Source organism: Carassius auratus, chromosome 14 (genome assembly GCF_003368295.1).
Source record: "Carassius auratus strain Wakin chromosome 14, ASM336829v1, whole genome shotgun sequence".
Classification (NCBI taxonomy): Eukaryota; Metazoa; Chordata; class Actinopteri; order Cypriniformes; family Cyprinidae; genus Carassius; species Carassius auratus.
This window is the reverse complement of record NC_039256.1, coordinates 26391805-26406533: the sequence shown is the minus strand read 5'-3', so window position 1 is coordinate 26406533 and position 14729 is coordinate 26391805. Positions and strand designations below refer to the sequence as shown.

The 14729-nt window shown below is 37.7% G+C and overlaps 1 protein-coding gene across 1 annotated transcript in view; it reads left to right on the top strand.

Annotated features, from left to right (window-relative positions):
• LOC113114177 (39S ribosomal protein L11, mitochondrial-like) overlaps positions 1-11733 on the top strand; it is a 30233-nt gene extending 18500 nt beyond the window's left edge. The window contains exons 3-6 of the mRNA XM_026280975.1: positions 3386-3481; positions 9530-9623; positions 10101-10260; positions 11558-11733. Coding sequence (XP_026136760.1) covers positions 3386-3481; positions 9530-9623; positions 10101-10260; positions 11558-11666 — 459 coding nt within the window. The 3' untranslated portion in view covers positions 11667-11733. The remainder of the gene's footprint in view (positions 1-3385; positions 3482-9529; positions 9624-10100; positions 10261-11557) is intronic.
• Positions 11734-14729: the final 2996 nt, after the last annotated feature.

The following is a 14729-nucleotide window of genomic DNA, read 5'->3' as shown; positions in this document are numbered from 1 at the left end:
CTATGGCCTCTCCATACATCAGCGCTCTGAAGCCTTTCACCCGCTTTGTCAAACGGACCTCCTGAATGTTAGTATTGATCTTCATTATTGCTCTCATAGGAGACATGACTCGAACGAAACACTGTTCTTCTCTGTCCTCACAGAAAATATGCACACGTGTATGCAATATTATTAGACACACTTATATATGTGCCCCTCAGCTGCCTGAAACAACTGTTACTTTCTGAATCTGTTCTCACTCTTTTTGTCTTTCATCCATGTCAGCGGCCATCTCGTTAAAAAGAGTTGCTGAAGCTGAAAGCTTACGTTATAATAATGAAAGAAATGCAAAGTGGGAGAACTGATAAAAAGAATGAATAAAGGAGGAGATGTTTTGTGAATCACAAACACAATTCAGATGCAGGTGCCGTGCACAACATATATTAGATAAAGGGGTTTTTATTAAATTATTCCCCCTGTTAGAGATTTGTTTGTTTCCCAAGAACATATTTCATTACAAATTGTTCTATAAGCATGATTATTTAGAAAGCATTTATGACTGGTTATCTTCTCACACAATTCATCCAGCATTTTTCTTCCATCAGAACCTTCACCTTTGAATGGCTGCTTTATCCTAGAGGATACTGATACGATAAACAATTTTAATATTCATCTGCGATGATAAATAATGTGCAGTGTCCAAGGTTGGTAGCACGCCTCCATCAAGGTGATGTACTGCAGCCATTTTGTTCTTCCCAGCCCTGCTATTATCAAACGCATTTGAGAAAAGAGGAAGTTTAATTGGACTGCTTGAATCTAGGATGATTAGATCTTGGTTTTTAGAGAGCTAGAATGGCAATTTGGCCTGTGCTCGAAAGTGAATGTATCTGCCATTAAAGACACAACGTCTTGGTCATCCGGAGCTTATATCGTAAAGATTGCCCGAGTAATCTTCATCTTCAAGCCTTGTCTTTTCAACCAACGACAGATTCCCATTTTTATAATGGCCACACTTATGATATTAAAAGCACTACACAAAGTGCAGTTACTACAGTTTCTTCCATTGTACCCCTCTTTGTTTGGCACAGTTTGACTGTCTTGTGCGTCTGATGTCGGTACACTGCCATAAGCTTTCATTCTTGTTGCTACCTGCTCACCCCCCATCATCATACTCCTGCTTCCACTCACAGATCTGTCCACAAATCACCCAGTGGCTTTGCTTGAACTTCTTTCAGACCAAAAACAACAACTTTAAAGGGAGTTATAAAGCAGCGGTTGGAAAAAAACGAAGTAGAAGTGTGGTGGAATCACAGCCCAAGGGTTTTTGAGGCTCTCCTAACAACCTAGGTTTAATATTAATCCATATTTAATTAGGATTCACCCACCGCCTTTCTTGTTTACTTAGATCTGTTGTTCTCGCTGAAGTCAGTGCTCGGGGAGATGCTAGTGGGTTGACATGGGATTACTATTAATAAGCAAGTCAGGAGGGAGATGGGCTGCCTGCCATCCGGGGCTTTTGTTTTTCATTTCATTAGTGTTGAAAATGTTTTCATTATTATGCAACGTAGTGGCTGAACAGTTATTCCTCTGGATTTAAGGGGAAATATTAAAAGGGAAAACATGTTTGCTTTAACTGATCTGAAAAGATTGCAACAGTATTTAAAAGTTAGGCTCAATGGTGCTTTGAAGGAGGTTCTTAGCAAATTTAATTTGCACCAAAAGGTACTGTTTATCTTGGCCCGTATATCACATAAGGAATGCATCTTTGACTTTGCCAAAAAGTCTGTTATTTTTTAAGGTAATTTTGGCCAAGAACTGGAGGAAAGGTCTGACTTATTTAAAGTGACTATGCTCGGTTCATTTTGTTTTAACATGCTGTTCAGGGAAGTTTGTTTATCTGAAATGCATAACAGTTTGTGCAAAATTTAGAATTCCATTTCAGTTAATCCCGTCATGCTGACTTAGCTTCCATCCAAATTCCATTTATATACATTTCTAATGATTTTTAAATGCCACAAATCCTTGGTTGATCCCTCGGGGGGGTGGGGGGGGGGGGAAGTAATATAATTGCTCAGCAGTCTATGATCATGTATACAGAGGGGTTAGTGAAAGACACTACTGCCTTGGGGTCAGTAGGTTTTTAAAAAAACATTAATACTTCTTTAAATAACAAAAATGCATGAAATTGATTAAAGTGATCATAAAGATATTTTTATAAAGTTCATAGAGTTTTTTTTTTATTCCAAATGCTGTTTTAGAACTTTCTTTTCATCAGATAATCCTGAAAAAAAAAATATTAAACTGTATTGTATTAAACTGTTTTTCAACTATGATAATAATACATTTTCTTGAGCACTAAATCAGTATATTAGAATGATTTCCGAAAGATCAGGTGACACTGAAAACTGGAGTAAAGATGCTAAAATTCCAGCTTTGCATCACAAGAATAAATGACATTTCAATTTGATGAACATTTCAGCATGTTTTAAATTGTAATATTTCACAGTATTACTTTTTAATGTATTTAGATCAAATAAATGTAGCCTTTGCCTGAAAGACATCTTTCAATTACATGATCACAAATGGAATGATAGTGTATGTTAATATGACTTAGTAACCAGATTTTATGTCCATCTTATAGTAATTAGTACAAATAATTTCACAGACATAACTCTGAAACGTCCACTAATACAGTTCTCCATATTGATATATTTACTAGTGGATGCTTCAAAGATCTAATGCCACTCATTTATCAATGCCATGTGCATCAAACGGTCAGTGCATTAACTGAGGGAGATCCTGAGTGTGGTGTCTCTTTGAAGCTGCATTAGCAGCCCTTTCCTAATAGTTCCGACTGCTAAATAAATCTCTGTAACATCTACCACAGGATGAAACAATTGTTCCAGTCACAATGGATCCTTCAAGTTCAAGGAAAACTTTTACAACTGTAATAAGATTAAAGATTAGCAGCCGTCTCCGCAGTCAACCCACAGAAAACACTCATGCTCTGGTGAAGCCGCACAGGAGAAATGGCAGCCAATGTTGACTTAATGTCAGCTATACATTTAGCTTTCTGCCTGGCAAGGGCCAGGAAAGAGAATCTAATTTATCTGGAATCTCAGAGGCATGATGACTGCCATACTTTGACATACACACACACATACTCACACCCTTTGGTAAATAGGCTTCCACTAGCCTCTCTCATTCGCTTTCTCACTCACTCACGCAGGCATCCAAGCATGCCGAGGCATTCACAGTGCACCAATGAGTTATCGAATGATTGACACCATGCAGCCACTCTAAATGGCTATTGGTATTCATCAAAAGAATGCCACAGTGAATAACGGGCTAAAATGTGTGTGGGTCTAAACCTTTCTGAATGTTTTTCCTATGCCTTCATTTCCAGAAAGGAATTCCCATTGGGGCCTTCTGCAAAGACTTCAATGAGAAAACCAAAGAGCTCAAAGAAGGCATTCCTCTTCCCATCAAGATCAACGTGAAGGTAATGTAACCACTCATTAGGAATACTGTTTTCATGTCAACACCAATCAGTCACAGATGTGAAGTCTTGAGGGCCTCATAATACACCTTATTGCTTTCAATCAATCTTGCTCTCATTTGTTTTGCCGCTTGTTTTCTCATTTTATGAGTCCCTTGAGGCGCTCGTTTACATTCGCATCCCAAGCGCATTAGCAAACAGCATCAGATGCGTCTCGAATGCCAAAGCGCGGATTAAGCCTTCTTCTGACATTATGATCAAATGAAGGTATTGAGCGAAGTGGATTAAACAGAAGAACAGAGCTTTCCCGATCTGAGCGTGACTCGTAAATGAGGAATAGTCATTGATGCGGCGTATGTAATGTTCATCTGGCCTAGGTTTATCTCACCGTTCACCTTCTCAGGGAGTGTCAGCACGTTTATTATAATGTTTCTGTCAAGGACACACTTTTATGCTTGAAGGCAAATCTTGTAAATGTACTCCAACTCCAAGTTTCTCGGAGAAATGGGGCCGTTTGATGGATCCCTCAATTGTGTGCATTAGCAGCCTTTCCTGACACCTTTTAGTCTTTGTTTCTCTCGTACGATCGCTCTGTCTCTTCTAATCAAGTCTCTCCCATTTTTCATCCGCCCTCTGTAACAAAATGAGAGGTCTAGCACTTTCTCCTCATATTCTCAGTCTTTTAAATAAAGATGGATTGATGGCTGTTAGTGATGCTTGCCGAGTCGACGACCGAGCACAGGGGCATTTGAGCAAAATGCCCATTATGAAGTTTGTGAGAAATGGCTTTTTATTATGGAGGGGTCATTGCTCACATATTTTAAAGTGGCACGACTGCGTGAAATGAGAGTTCTCATTACAGGTCTCCATCTCTTTTACATTACCGAACTGTTGAAAAGCTCTTGTGTGATTTCAATTGGAAGTCCCAGTTTCGATAAACTTCCTCTGTGTCTGTAAGTCGAAATGGGGTGATGCTGTGGCAGTTCAGACGGCGATGCAGACATTGTGAGGAAATTATATGGGCGCATTATGCTAGGGCACTGCCATCCAATCCAGTCTGGGGTGTTTTAATGTCTCTGGCTCATGTCTAATGCTCAGTCTCAGTCAGAACCCAAACCCATAATCTTTTCTTCTGAGCCGATTAAGTGAATGTCCATGGTCCAGTTCTGCCACAGTTTGAATTCAGAGACTTCTGTTGCATAAAGTAGAACTCGACATCTTCAGCAACAATATCACCTTCATCTAGCTCATCCCTTTGTGTTGTCCTGTCAGCCGTGGTTGCCCGAGGGTGGGAATTGTCAGCCTTTGTTGTTGGCACTCCTCTGCAGGTACATCAGCTCTCGCTCCAGGACCAGATGCAAGACATTTTCTGAGGGAGAGAGAGAGGAAAATGTGCACCTCATGCTGTTGTCATTCATCATTCGTTCTTTGAATGCACATGCAACAGCTCACTGTGATTTTTTGACTTGTTGACTTGAACATTTCTCATGTTTTTACAATATAAATAAATAAATAACAACTTTTTACATACTCTGAAGTCTGTGAGCTGTGCTCATCTATGCAGTGTCAGCTTATGCAGTGTCAAGATGCGGTGGTTGTTGTCCCTCATTACCAATGTTGTTTTAAATATACTATTAGTATTTATTTATTTGTTGAATTAGTTTTTTTCCAGTATTTAATTAAATGCAAACTTTCTGTTTTGTTGTGTGCTTTTGCATTTTATTCATTTATTTATTTATTATATTTTAGGTTTAGTAATTGTAATGTGTCAGCCCACACTTGTTTTTAATTTTTGTGTAAGTTTTTAAAAAAAAATTGAAATTTGCATTTGAGCTTTTTAGTTGATAAAAAGGTTTTAGTTTTAGATTACAATCACAACATACCTTTTATTCATTTGTATTTACATGTCTGATTGTTTAGATATGTAGCACTACTCTTCTTAACCAGCTGTCCAATTTAATCATACAAGTTACATATCCAATTGTAAATCTTTATTAGACTAATATCTAAGGCTGTCATGATTCCTCAATTCAATTCGAGTACTTGATTTGAAAAAAAATATTGATTGCATTTTGCCCGTGTCGAGTAACAGGCATCATACCATAGACTGTCTTTGATCATACATCAATATCTATTTTATGCTAGCTCTTCATTGCGATTTCAAAATAAAAGTATAAACCCTCACTCTGAGTTCACAAGTTTTGATATCCACATATTCAAGAAATGGCTGTAGCATTTCTGTTGTAAAGAAATGGCAAATGTTAAAGATTAAGTAGACATTTGAATTTAATGTATTTTAGTAAATATTAAACAAGGATTAGATTGTGCAGTAAAGCGTAAAAACTATCTTTAGGCCATTGGCGCCATCTGCACTCATTTGTTACAATGTAATATAAACAATACATTTGTTTTGTTCAATTAAACAATATGATAACTTGTATTTGATACTTTATTTAACCTGATTATTACTGCCTCATTGCTTTTATGTATCTTAAGTAATTTAAAAGACTATTGTTTACTTAAGTCTATTTTAATTACTACAAAAGACTAATTATAATTATCTGATTACACGTCAGAGTTTTCAGATTACTTGATTAATCATCTGGTTTTTCATTTATTTGATAAACAAAATCATTAGTGACAGTCCTACAAGTCTCTTTATGTATGATGAGCAATAATAACTGATGCTTGAACACCACTATTTAGTTAGTTAATCCGTATAGTATTATAATATAAAATTGTCATCATTTACTAATTCTCATGATTTTCTTTGTTTTGTATGTGAAACAACATTGTGAGCATTCTTCAGAAAGCCTCAAGAATGAAAGTATATGATAACCAAGCTCTAAAAAGGAAAAAGGGCAAAATAAAGAGAGTCCAAATGACTAGTATACTGAATTGCAGGCCATTGCATGGAAAATAGAAGTTTGGACATCCTGCTATAAATACTGCTATAAATACTGTCTTTATGTTCCACAAAAGATAAAGGCAGGCATGTTTCAAAGGACATGAGGCTGAGTACATGATGACAGAATGATCATTTGTTGGGTGAACTTGTGGAATATAAAACTCCATTTCCAAACAAAAGGAAAAATACTTTTTTATGATTTATTCTTTGAATCCTACAGGCAGATTAGGCCCTAAAGCTAGCGTCCTCTCACTATACTGATGAGCATTCGACAGGGATTGAAGATTAGCCTGTGCTACGTAATCTTTAGCTCCAGGGGGTGTAGAGAATATTCTGGTTGAGTTTGCAGCACAATACTTGCTCTAGGCTTGAGCCGGATGGCTGCAATGCATTTTAGCCAGGCTGTCTCCCCAAGTCAGACTGCCTGTGAAGTCCCAGTTGTCCCATTAAGCTGTCTGCTGCACACTCATTGTTTTGAGCCTCTCTATGCAGACTAATCCCTGCCTTAAAGCTTTGGTTTCGGCAGGCCTGACTGTGGAGGGTGTGTGCCGGGGGAACGGAGGGTGTGGATGTGTGTGTCTGGTTTCACTCGAGTTTATGAGAGGCTGTCAGAGTCTATGGATGCCAATGAGGTTCTGTCAGGCTCCATAGACTCTGTTGGATGCTATAGGATTTTAGCTCCTCTCGCTGTCGAAGAGGATAGTGTTAGTGATACCACCCGCTATGTGCGATGAGACAGATAGACCGAGAGCGATAGCTTGATGCCCACAAATCCGAAAATGAAAATAACCTTCTGTTCCCCGCAGTCTCGACAGATAATCGTCAAAAACAAACTCAACTTGCAATCCATAATGCTGCAGATTTACCTGCAGTAGACAAGGGTTTTCTCAGATATTGTAAGCTTCATTTATCATTTATTATGTAGTTTTATATGATTTTATGACACTGACATTTTACTTAATTTGGTTGCTATTCTCACAACATGGGATTAATTCACATTTTCTCTTTTTCTCTTGATGGCAAGCACAGCTTTTTTAATGTATGCGCTTATACTGATCACACCTTTTTTTTTCTTTTTTGAGGGGGCAACAGTTGCAGTCCTGGTTAACTTTGTGCCTTAAGCATGAGAAGATATCAAAGTTTTTCCAATAACTTCTATTGGTTCTTTGAAAGAAAACAAACCAAAATTGCAAAATTGCCACTAAACTTGACAGCCAGTGATCATTTTAGTTTCATGGAAAAGTTTAATTGATTTTATTTGTCTTATTTATATTATTTTTACACATCTTATAATTTATTCATTATGTTTTGGGATATTTCTTCCATAGAATGCATGTAAACCTTTATGTAAATATAAATTCATTTTGATAATTCATTTTGTATTATTAAGTAAAAAGGCTAGATGGGGAATTTAAGCAAAGTTTAATGGCAATTTAAAGCAAATAATTTGTTGACTGTTTTAGACTAGAACAGGACATTTGTGTCACAGCATTTTAGACAAAAATAGTTACCAACGATACAAATATATATATTACCATTCAGAGTTTTTGTTTAGCGAGATAAAATTAAACTGATTAAAAGTGATAGTAAAGACAATTATAATGTTACAAAAGATTTCAAATAAATTTGGAATGTTCTGATCATCAAAGAATCTTGAAAAATGTATCACAGTTTCTGAAATATTAAAGGTCCCATTTTTCACACTTTTTTGAAGCTTTGATTGTGTTTATAGTGTGCAATATAACGTGTTCATGTTTCGTGTGTAAAAAAACAGTATTTTTCACACAATTCACCTATCTGTATACCGCTGTTTCACTGTCATAAAAACGGGCTGATGACTTCCTTGTTCTATAAAGTCCCTCCTTCAGAAATACGTAACGAGTTCTGATTGTGCCAGCGGTTCCTGTGTTGTGATTCCTCCTGGAAACGCGCGATTGGAATAGTTTTGAGAAGCAAGTGGGCAGGACCAATTGCTGGAGATGTATTTATAGTCACAGGAGCATTTTTACTGACGAGATGCACATGAAAATCGCATTCGTTTTTTTGCACAACAACATCTAGTTAACAAAGCTAAACAGCGTTGCCCTTTGTGTAATAAGTTACAGAAACTGTTAAACGCACCAACTTAAATAATAAAATACATTTACCGCTTGTGGTCCATAAACAATGCCTTCTCCAGACAAAGAGGGAACTGCTCCATCTTTCACGAATAATCTTTTTGCGAATCCGGCATTAAACTGATTGAGATTGAGGAAATTGTCCTCAGCAAAATGTGCTGCACATAGTTTTACGTGTGGATTATAATTTTCAAGAACCGAGTAAAACATAAATTGTAAACATTAATCTCCAAGTACAGCATCCCTGGAAAGGCCAAACAAAGATGATTGGACTCAGAGATGAAAATAACAGCGTTTCAACATATCGTCAACATATATGCAAACGCAGCTCTTCCTCTTCTCCGTGGGAGCACACCAAGGCCACGCCCCCTGTTTGTGTATTCATGTGGGCGGAGGTTAGTCAAAAAACTGTTTTAGTGACGTCATTACTGCAGGAACTAGAGGGCTGTAGTCCAAACGGGTCGTTTTTTGTAGGCGAATTCTGTTAAATAAAATATCTCGCTTGGCATTGAACTTTGAGCTTTAGAATTTTACAGATATTATTTATACTCTAACAACAACATTACACACTAACTAAAGTTTAAAACATGGGATCATGAAGAACGGGACCTTTAAGCAGCATTGTTTTCAACACTGAATATAATAAGAACCATTATTCATAGCTCAGCACTAATAATAACTGATAATAATTCCGCAGCAAATCAACATATTAGAATGATTTAGAAGGATTCTGTGACAGTGAAGACTGAAGATTCAGCTTTGCCATCACAGGAATCAATAACATTTTCAAATAGAAAATAGTTCTCATAAAATGTGATTATATTTAATATTTAATATGATGGTTTCTACTGCATTTTTGATCAAATAAATGCAGCCTTGGTGAGCATTTAAAAAAACATGAAATCCTACCAACCCCATATCTTTGTATGTTTACTTCTCTAATTTTTAATCCACCAAAATGACCTGGGATAGTTTGAATGGGCGTGATGTGTCTGACTGAGCTTACCTTTCTTTTCTTTCCTCCAGTCGGACAGGACGTATGACCTGAAAATTGGGCAGCCCACTGTGTCTTACTTCTTGAAACAGGCCGCCGGCATTGAAAAAGGAGCCGGAAAGACTGGTAAGAGAGACCTATTACAGTCAGGGCGGCTGTGGCCATACATCCTTCCTTCCATCGCTCAGCAGTCAATTTGTATATCTCGCCACCGCCTTATGTTTCAGTAATGGACAGACTTCCCCCTGCAGGGTGTTTTGGTTCAGATTGAATTTTTTGACTGATGATATATTGATGATGAGCTGCACTGGTGGAGAGCTGTGCAATTACTAAGGGGAGCGCTGCGGTGAAGGTGGCATGTTAAAAAAAGAGAATTATGGATTTGCTTCATTTTCATACATTTCACTCCAGCTCAATTATTCTTTCTTGTGCGCCCACTCTTTCCCCTTCCCCTCTCTTTCCGTTACCTCTCCCCTTCACTCCATCTCCACTTCCATTTTTCTCAATCATGGCCAACCACACCTCCTGCTGGTTTCTCTTTCTGTGCTACTGCTCCTCATCACCTGTTCCTCTCTTTCCCCTCCCCCATGTTCCTCCACTCAGGGCATGAGATCGCAGGTATGGTGACGGTGAGGGCTGTATATGAGATCGCACAGGTCAAATCACAGGATGACAGCTTTAAGTTGCGAGACATCTCTATGCAGAACGTTGTCAAGAGCATCATCGGTTCAGCCAGATCCCTCGGCATCAAAGTCGTCAATGAGTGAGAGTCCTTCAAACTTCATTCTACTGCATTCTTCACAACACGCAATACAACGTTTGGATAGATTCAATCTTGCCATTTTTCACAATGCAGAACATTAGCAAAGTCTTCAAAGCTACAGAATAACAAAAATAAAGGTACAAGAATTATGTAATAGCCATAAATGTAGAGTATAATAAGAATGAGTCATTGTATTAATCAAGGATGCATTCAATTGATCATTAATCAGTTTTAATTACATTTATTATAATTATATTATTTAATTAAGTATTAATATATCAGCATATTAGAATGATTTCCAAAGGACATGTGACACTGAAATCTAGCTTTAACATTACAGGAATAAATTACATTTTAAAATATATTAAAATATTTTTTTTTAATTTGTAGCAATGTTCCTCAATACTGTTTTTTTTTTTTTTTATCAAATAAAAGCCTGGGTGAGACTTCTCTCAAAAGCATTACAAATCTTGCCATTTTCAGATATTCAGGTAGTATATCCCTTTTTAAAAGAAATTAATGGAAATATTAGTTTTATTAAGAAATGCATTCGTAGGCATGATTTATATTAAAAACAATTTTCAAGCATCTTTTGTGTTTTCTGCATGTCTGGTCTCCACTGTGAGTTTTAAACATCCATCTTTTCCTTGTATAAATATTGCAGACATCCCACCACCTAGTGAAGACCTTAATAAGAGATGTGAATAAATAATGGCTGAATAAATCAAGTCTTACTTCACACGCTCGCCGATGACTTCAGTTCTCGTGCTCGTTTGGAATTTTATGTCATTTCTCACTGTTAAGAATTGCGCTTGATCTGCAGCCTTTTAAAAATGAATCATAAAATTCATGTTTTGTATAATTAATGCCTTAATAACGCTGAGAAATTGTAAGGGATGCTGCTATCTCATGTACTGAAACTATTCATTAGAGGAGTGTTTGCTTGACAGCTACCCGAGCCTTTTCTATATCCTCAATCTCTGCGACATCAAATGTCATTGAGCCAGTGAAATTTGCCAACATTTAGACAGGCAAAAAAAGCAGCCCGTTCTCTTAGCAGAGTCGTGTCTTTTCTTAAACCGAACCTCTTTAATAAATGAACCATGTCACTGAGGCATAAATGCCCAGACCCATCATTTGTGCATGAGGGAACCGCAATGCTCGCCTTGCATTTCAATCGATGGCTAGAAATGTTTGAAATGTAATGTAGATGTATTTGTTGATATGCCTCTAATCTCCGTCTTCTCTGTCACCCTCACGATGCTCCCCCTCTCCTCTCCTGTCATCCCTCTGTCAGCCTGTCACCAGAAGAGTACGGGGAGTTTCTCCGAGAGCGTGAGGAGAGACTGAAGGCAGAAGCCGAGGCAGCAGCCGCTGAGGCAGCAGCAGCAGTTAAGAAGAAATGAAGAGCTGCTGTGTGCTAAAGTTGTTTATCAATACGAAACCCCTGTTCACATGGATGCGTTTTTCTAATAAAATGCAGCTCATTTGCATCCAGGATCTACTGAAGTGTATTTTTTTCTCAGTATCTCTCATTGTTGAATCTGTCCTGCCTCCTGACTACTCTGTACCTCCCCCACTCTCCCTTTTTTTCCTCTCTGCCTCCTACAGGCTTTTTTTAGGCCTCTGAGCCACTTTCACCTACTCTTTCTCACATCCATCGGCTTACCCATCTCTCCTAACTATCTCTGGGTAAAAGTACAGGGTTTTTTATAGCTGCTGTGTCTTCTGACATCTTTGCTGAAGTAGATTGCCCTTTGGCAACACTGTTACAAAGGCTGAAATGCATTGACAAATAAGGATATTTTTAACACTATATATACGTATTTAGCTTTGGGGTTCTATACATGTAGATTTGGGCTCTGTTCAGATTTATTTTTACAATAAGTAAGATCTGTGGTAAATACAAATTTACAATACTTGGATGTTTTGCTCTACATAGTAAATTATACACACCCATAATGAAAACATGAATTTTTTTAAGCAGTTATGTTTCTTTTAAAAAGCATATGTTTTATAATCTATGTAAGACCGATTGGGGTGTGAGTGTGTGCAGTTTACCACACACCTTATTTTATTCATGGATTTGAAACTCCCTTTATAAAAACCCATAGGAAAAATCTCAAGGGAACCCAAGACGAATTAGTCTTCTGGGTTTTGACGTCACAGCTGCAGCACTCTATTCGCAAACATTAACAGCTTTAGCTTATAATACAACCTTTACCTGCATATATACACTCTACTCACATAAAGTGATATATAATGTAGCATATAATAAACGCTTGATTGCTTATATTGTTGCAAAATGTAAACCATAATATTGCCCAGCTGTTATCAGCTAAATGCAAGCAAAAGGTATAAAGACATTAAAGGAATAGTTCGCACAAAAATGAAAATCTGCTGAAAATGTACTCACTCTCAGGTCATCCAAGATGTAGTAGTTTGTTTCTTCATCAGTACAGATTTGGAGAAATTTAGCATTACATCACTTGCTCACCAGTGGATCCTCTGCAGTGAATGGGTGCCGTCAGAAGAAGAATCCAAATAGCTGATAAATATATCACAGTAATCCATATTTTGTTAAGCGGAAAGCTGCTTGTTTGTAAGGAACAAATCCATCAAGGCATTATCCAGTGTATCTGAGTTCATAATCCATAATAATGTGTCTTCTGTTGTCATCTCATCTCACATCAAAATCGAATTTCAAACAGTGCTTGAGCCTCAATATTTCTCCTGATTCAGATGAGACAACATTTTCCCTAAAGAAATAAATATTATGGCTAGAGGATTTGTATTTTAGCCAGAAGAAATGTTTAAGTAATGTGGATTACTGTGATTTTTATCAGCTGTTTAGACTCTCATTCTGACGGCACCCATTCACTGCAGAGGAACCATTGTGAAGTGATGCTAAATTTCTCCAGATCTGTTCAGATGAGGAAACAAACTCGTCTACATGTTGGATTGCCTGAGGGTGAGTAAAATTTACAGCAATATATATATATATATATATATATATATATATATATATATAAACATAAACATCACAATGGTATGTTGGGATACAGACTTGACTATTGAGATATAGCTTGGGAAAGAAACCTTGGAAGTGTCAGGCTGTGTAGGCAAAGGGAAAATGTATAATGGATGTAATTTGGTCTGTGATTGAGTAGCCCGTCTGACCCAGTGACTTTACAAGCACTGTCAAATCACTTTCCTTAAAGTCAAGTGCATTTGTGATTGTTTTCCAAACGCTTGTCGAAAGTGAATGAAGGGCAGAGATTTTTCTCTCAGTGAGTACCACAGTAGACTGTCTCTGATTTGAACAAGATTGTGGTGACCGCACACTATCCAGGCTTCAGTGACAGAGTGTTCTCCATGTCGCTGACTGCAATTTCACAAGAACAGAGAAGGACGAGAGATGATAACATAAAAAGGATGTGATTTCTCATCTGGCCTCTTGTCCCCAACCACAATCCCCCCCACGCCCCCGGCTTTGATGCTCTTATCAAGAGATTGCTGTTATATTTGGTGTTTGTGGGTGGCAAAGAACATCACAATCTGTATCTTATGCATTAGATGAAGCTTATCAAAGTGCAGAATCTCACATAAGCCCTTTAGGGGTTTAGAGTCTTTTCCAGACACGGTCATGTGGTCTTGTAAGATCCGCAGTGCGTTTTTGCTATACAAATGAGATTTGGTGTTATGTAATTCAACCCCTCTTCATTATTATACACCTGTAGTGAACCTCACACTACACTAACTTCTGAATATTGCAGAAAGTACAACATACAGGACCCCACATGGAGATGGTGCTTGTTGCAGAGCCAAATAGGAGGAGATGGAGCTCTATCGCCCCCTCTCTGTATGTAATGGGTGGAACTAGACACCCAAACCACACCCTAACTTCACCCATTAGTTCACACAGAGGTGGAGCTGGATATCCAGAGAGGTGGAGCTGGAGTTAATTTGGCTCTGCAGTGAGCAGTACTTGCAAAAATATAGCACCGACTTTAGTCAGGCTAGCGCAATGTTTCTTTTTTAATAGGAATGAAAATGAGGCTGGGAGAGGTACAGTGTGTTTAGTGGATTCGTACTGTAGTTTAACCTCTTAACAACATGACAATTATTCAGCTGAAAAAAAAAACATATTTTTAAATATTCCTCAAAACTGTTTTTAAGGGGCCATGAACTGAGGAACCAAAATTCCCTTGATATTTTCACATATAAGAGGTCACTGTACAATAAAAACAAAACTTTCTTGTTAGTCTAAAAACAGCTTGTATTGAAGCCATTCTGCCAACACGACATGTGGAATGGACAACTCTTGATGTCACAATGTGACTAAACACTGCCTCAAAGAAGAAGATCAAGACCTGCTTCTACGTCACTACCTGTCTAGACCCGTCCATCAATTCTTGCATGTTGTTTAAATAAAGAAAGGGGCGAATAAGAAATATAAGACGCTGTGC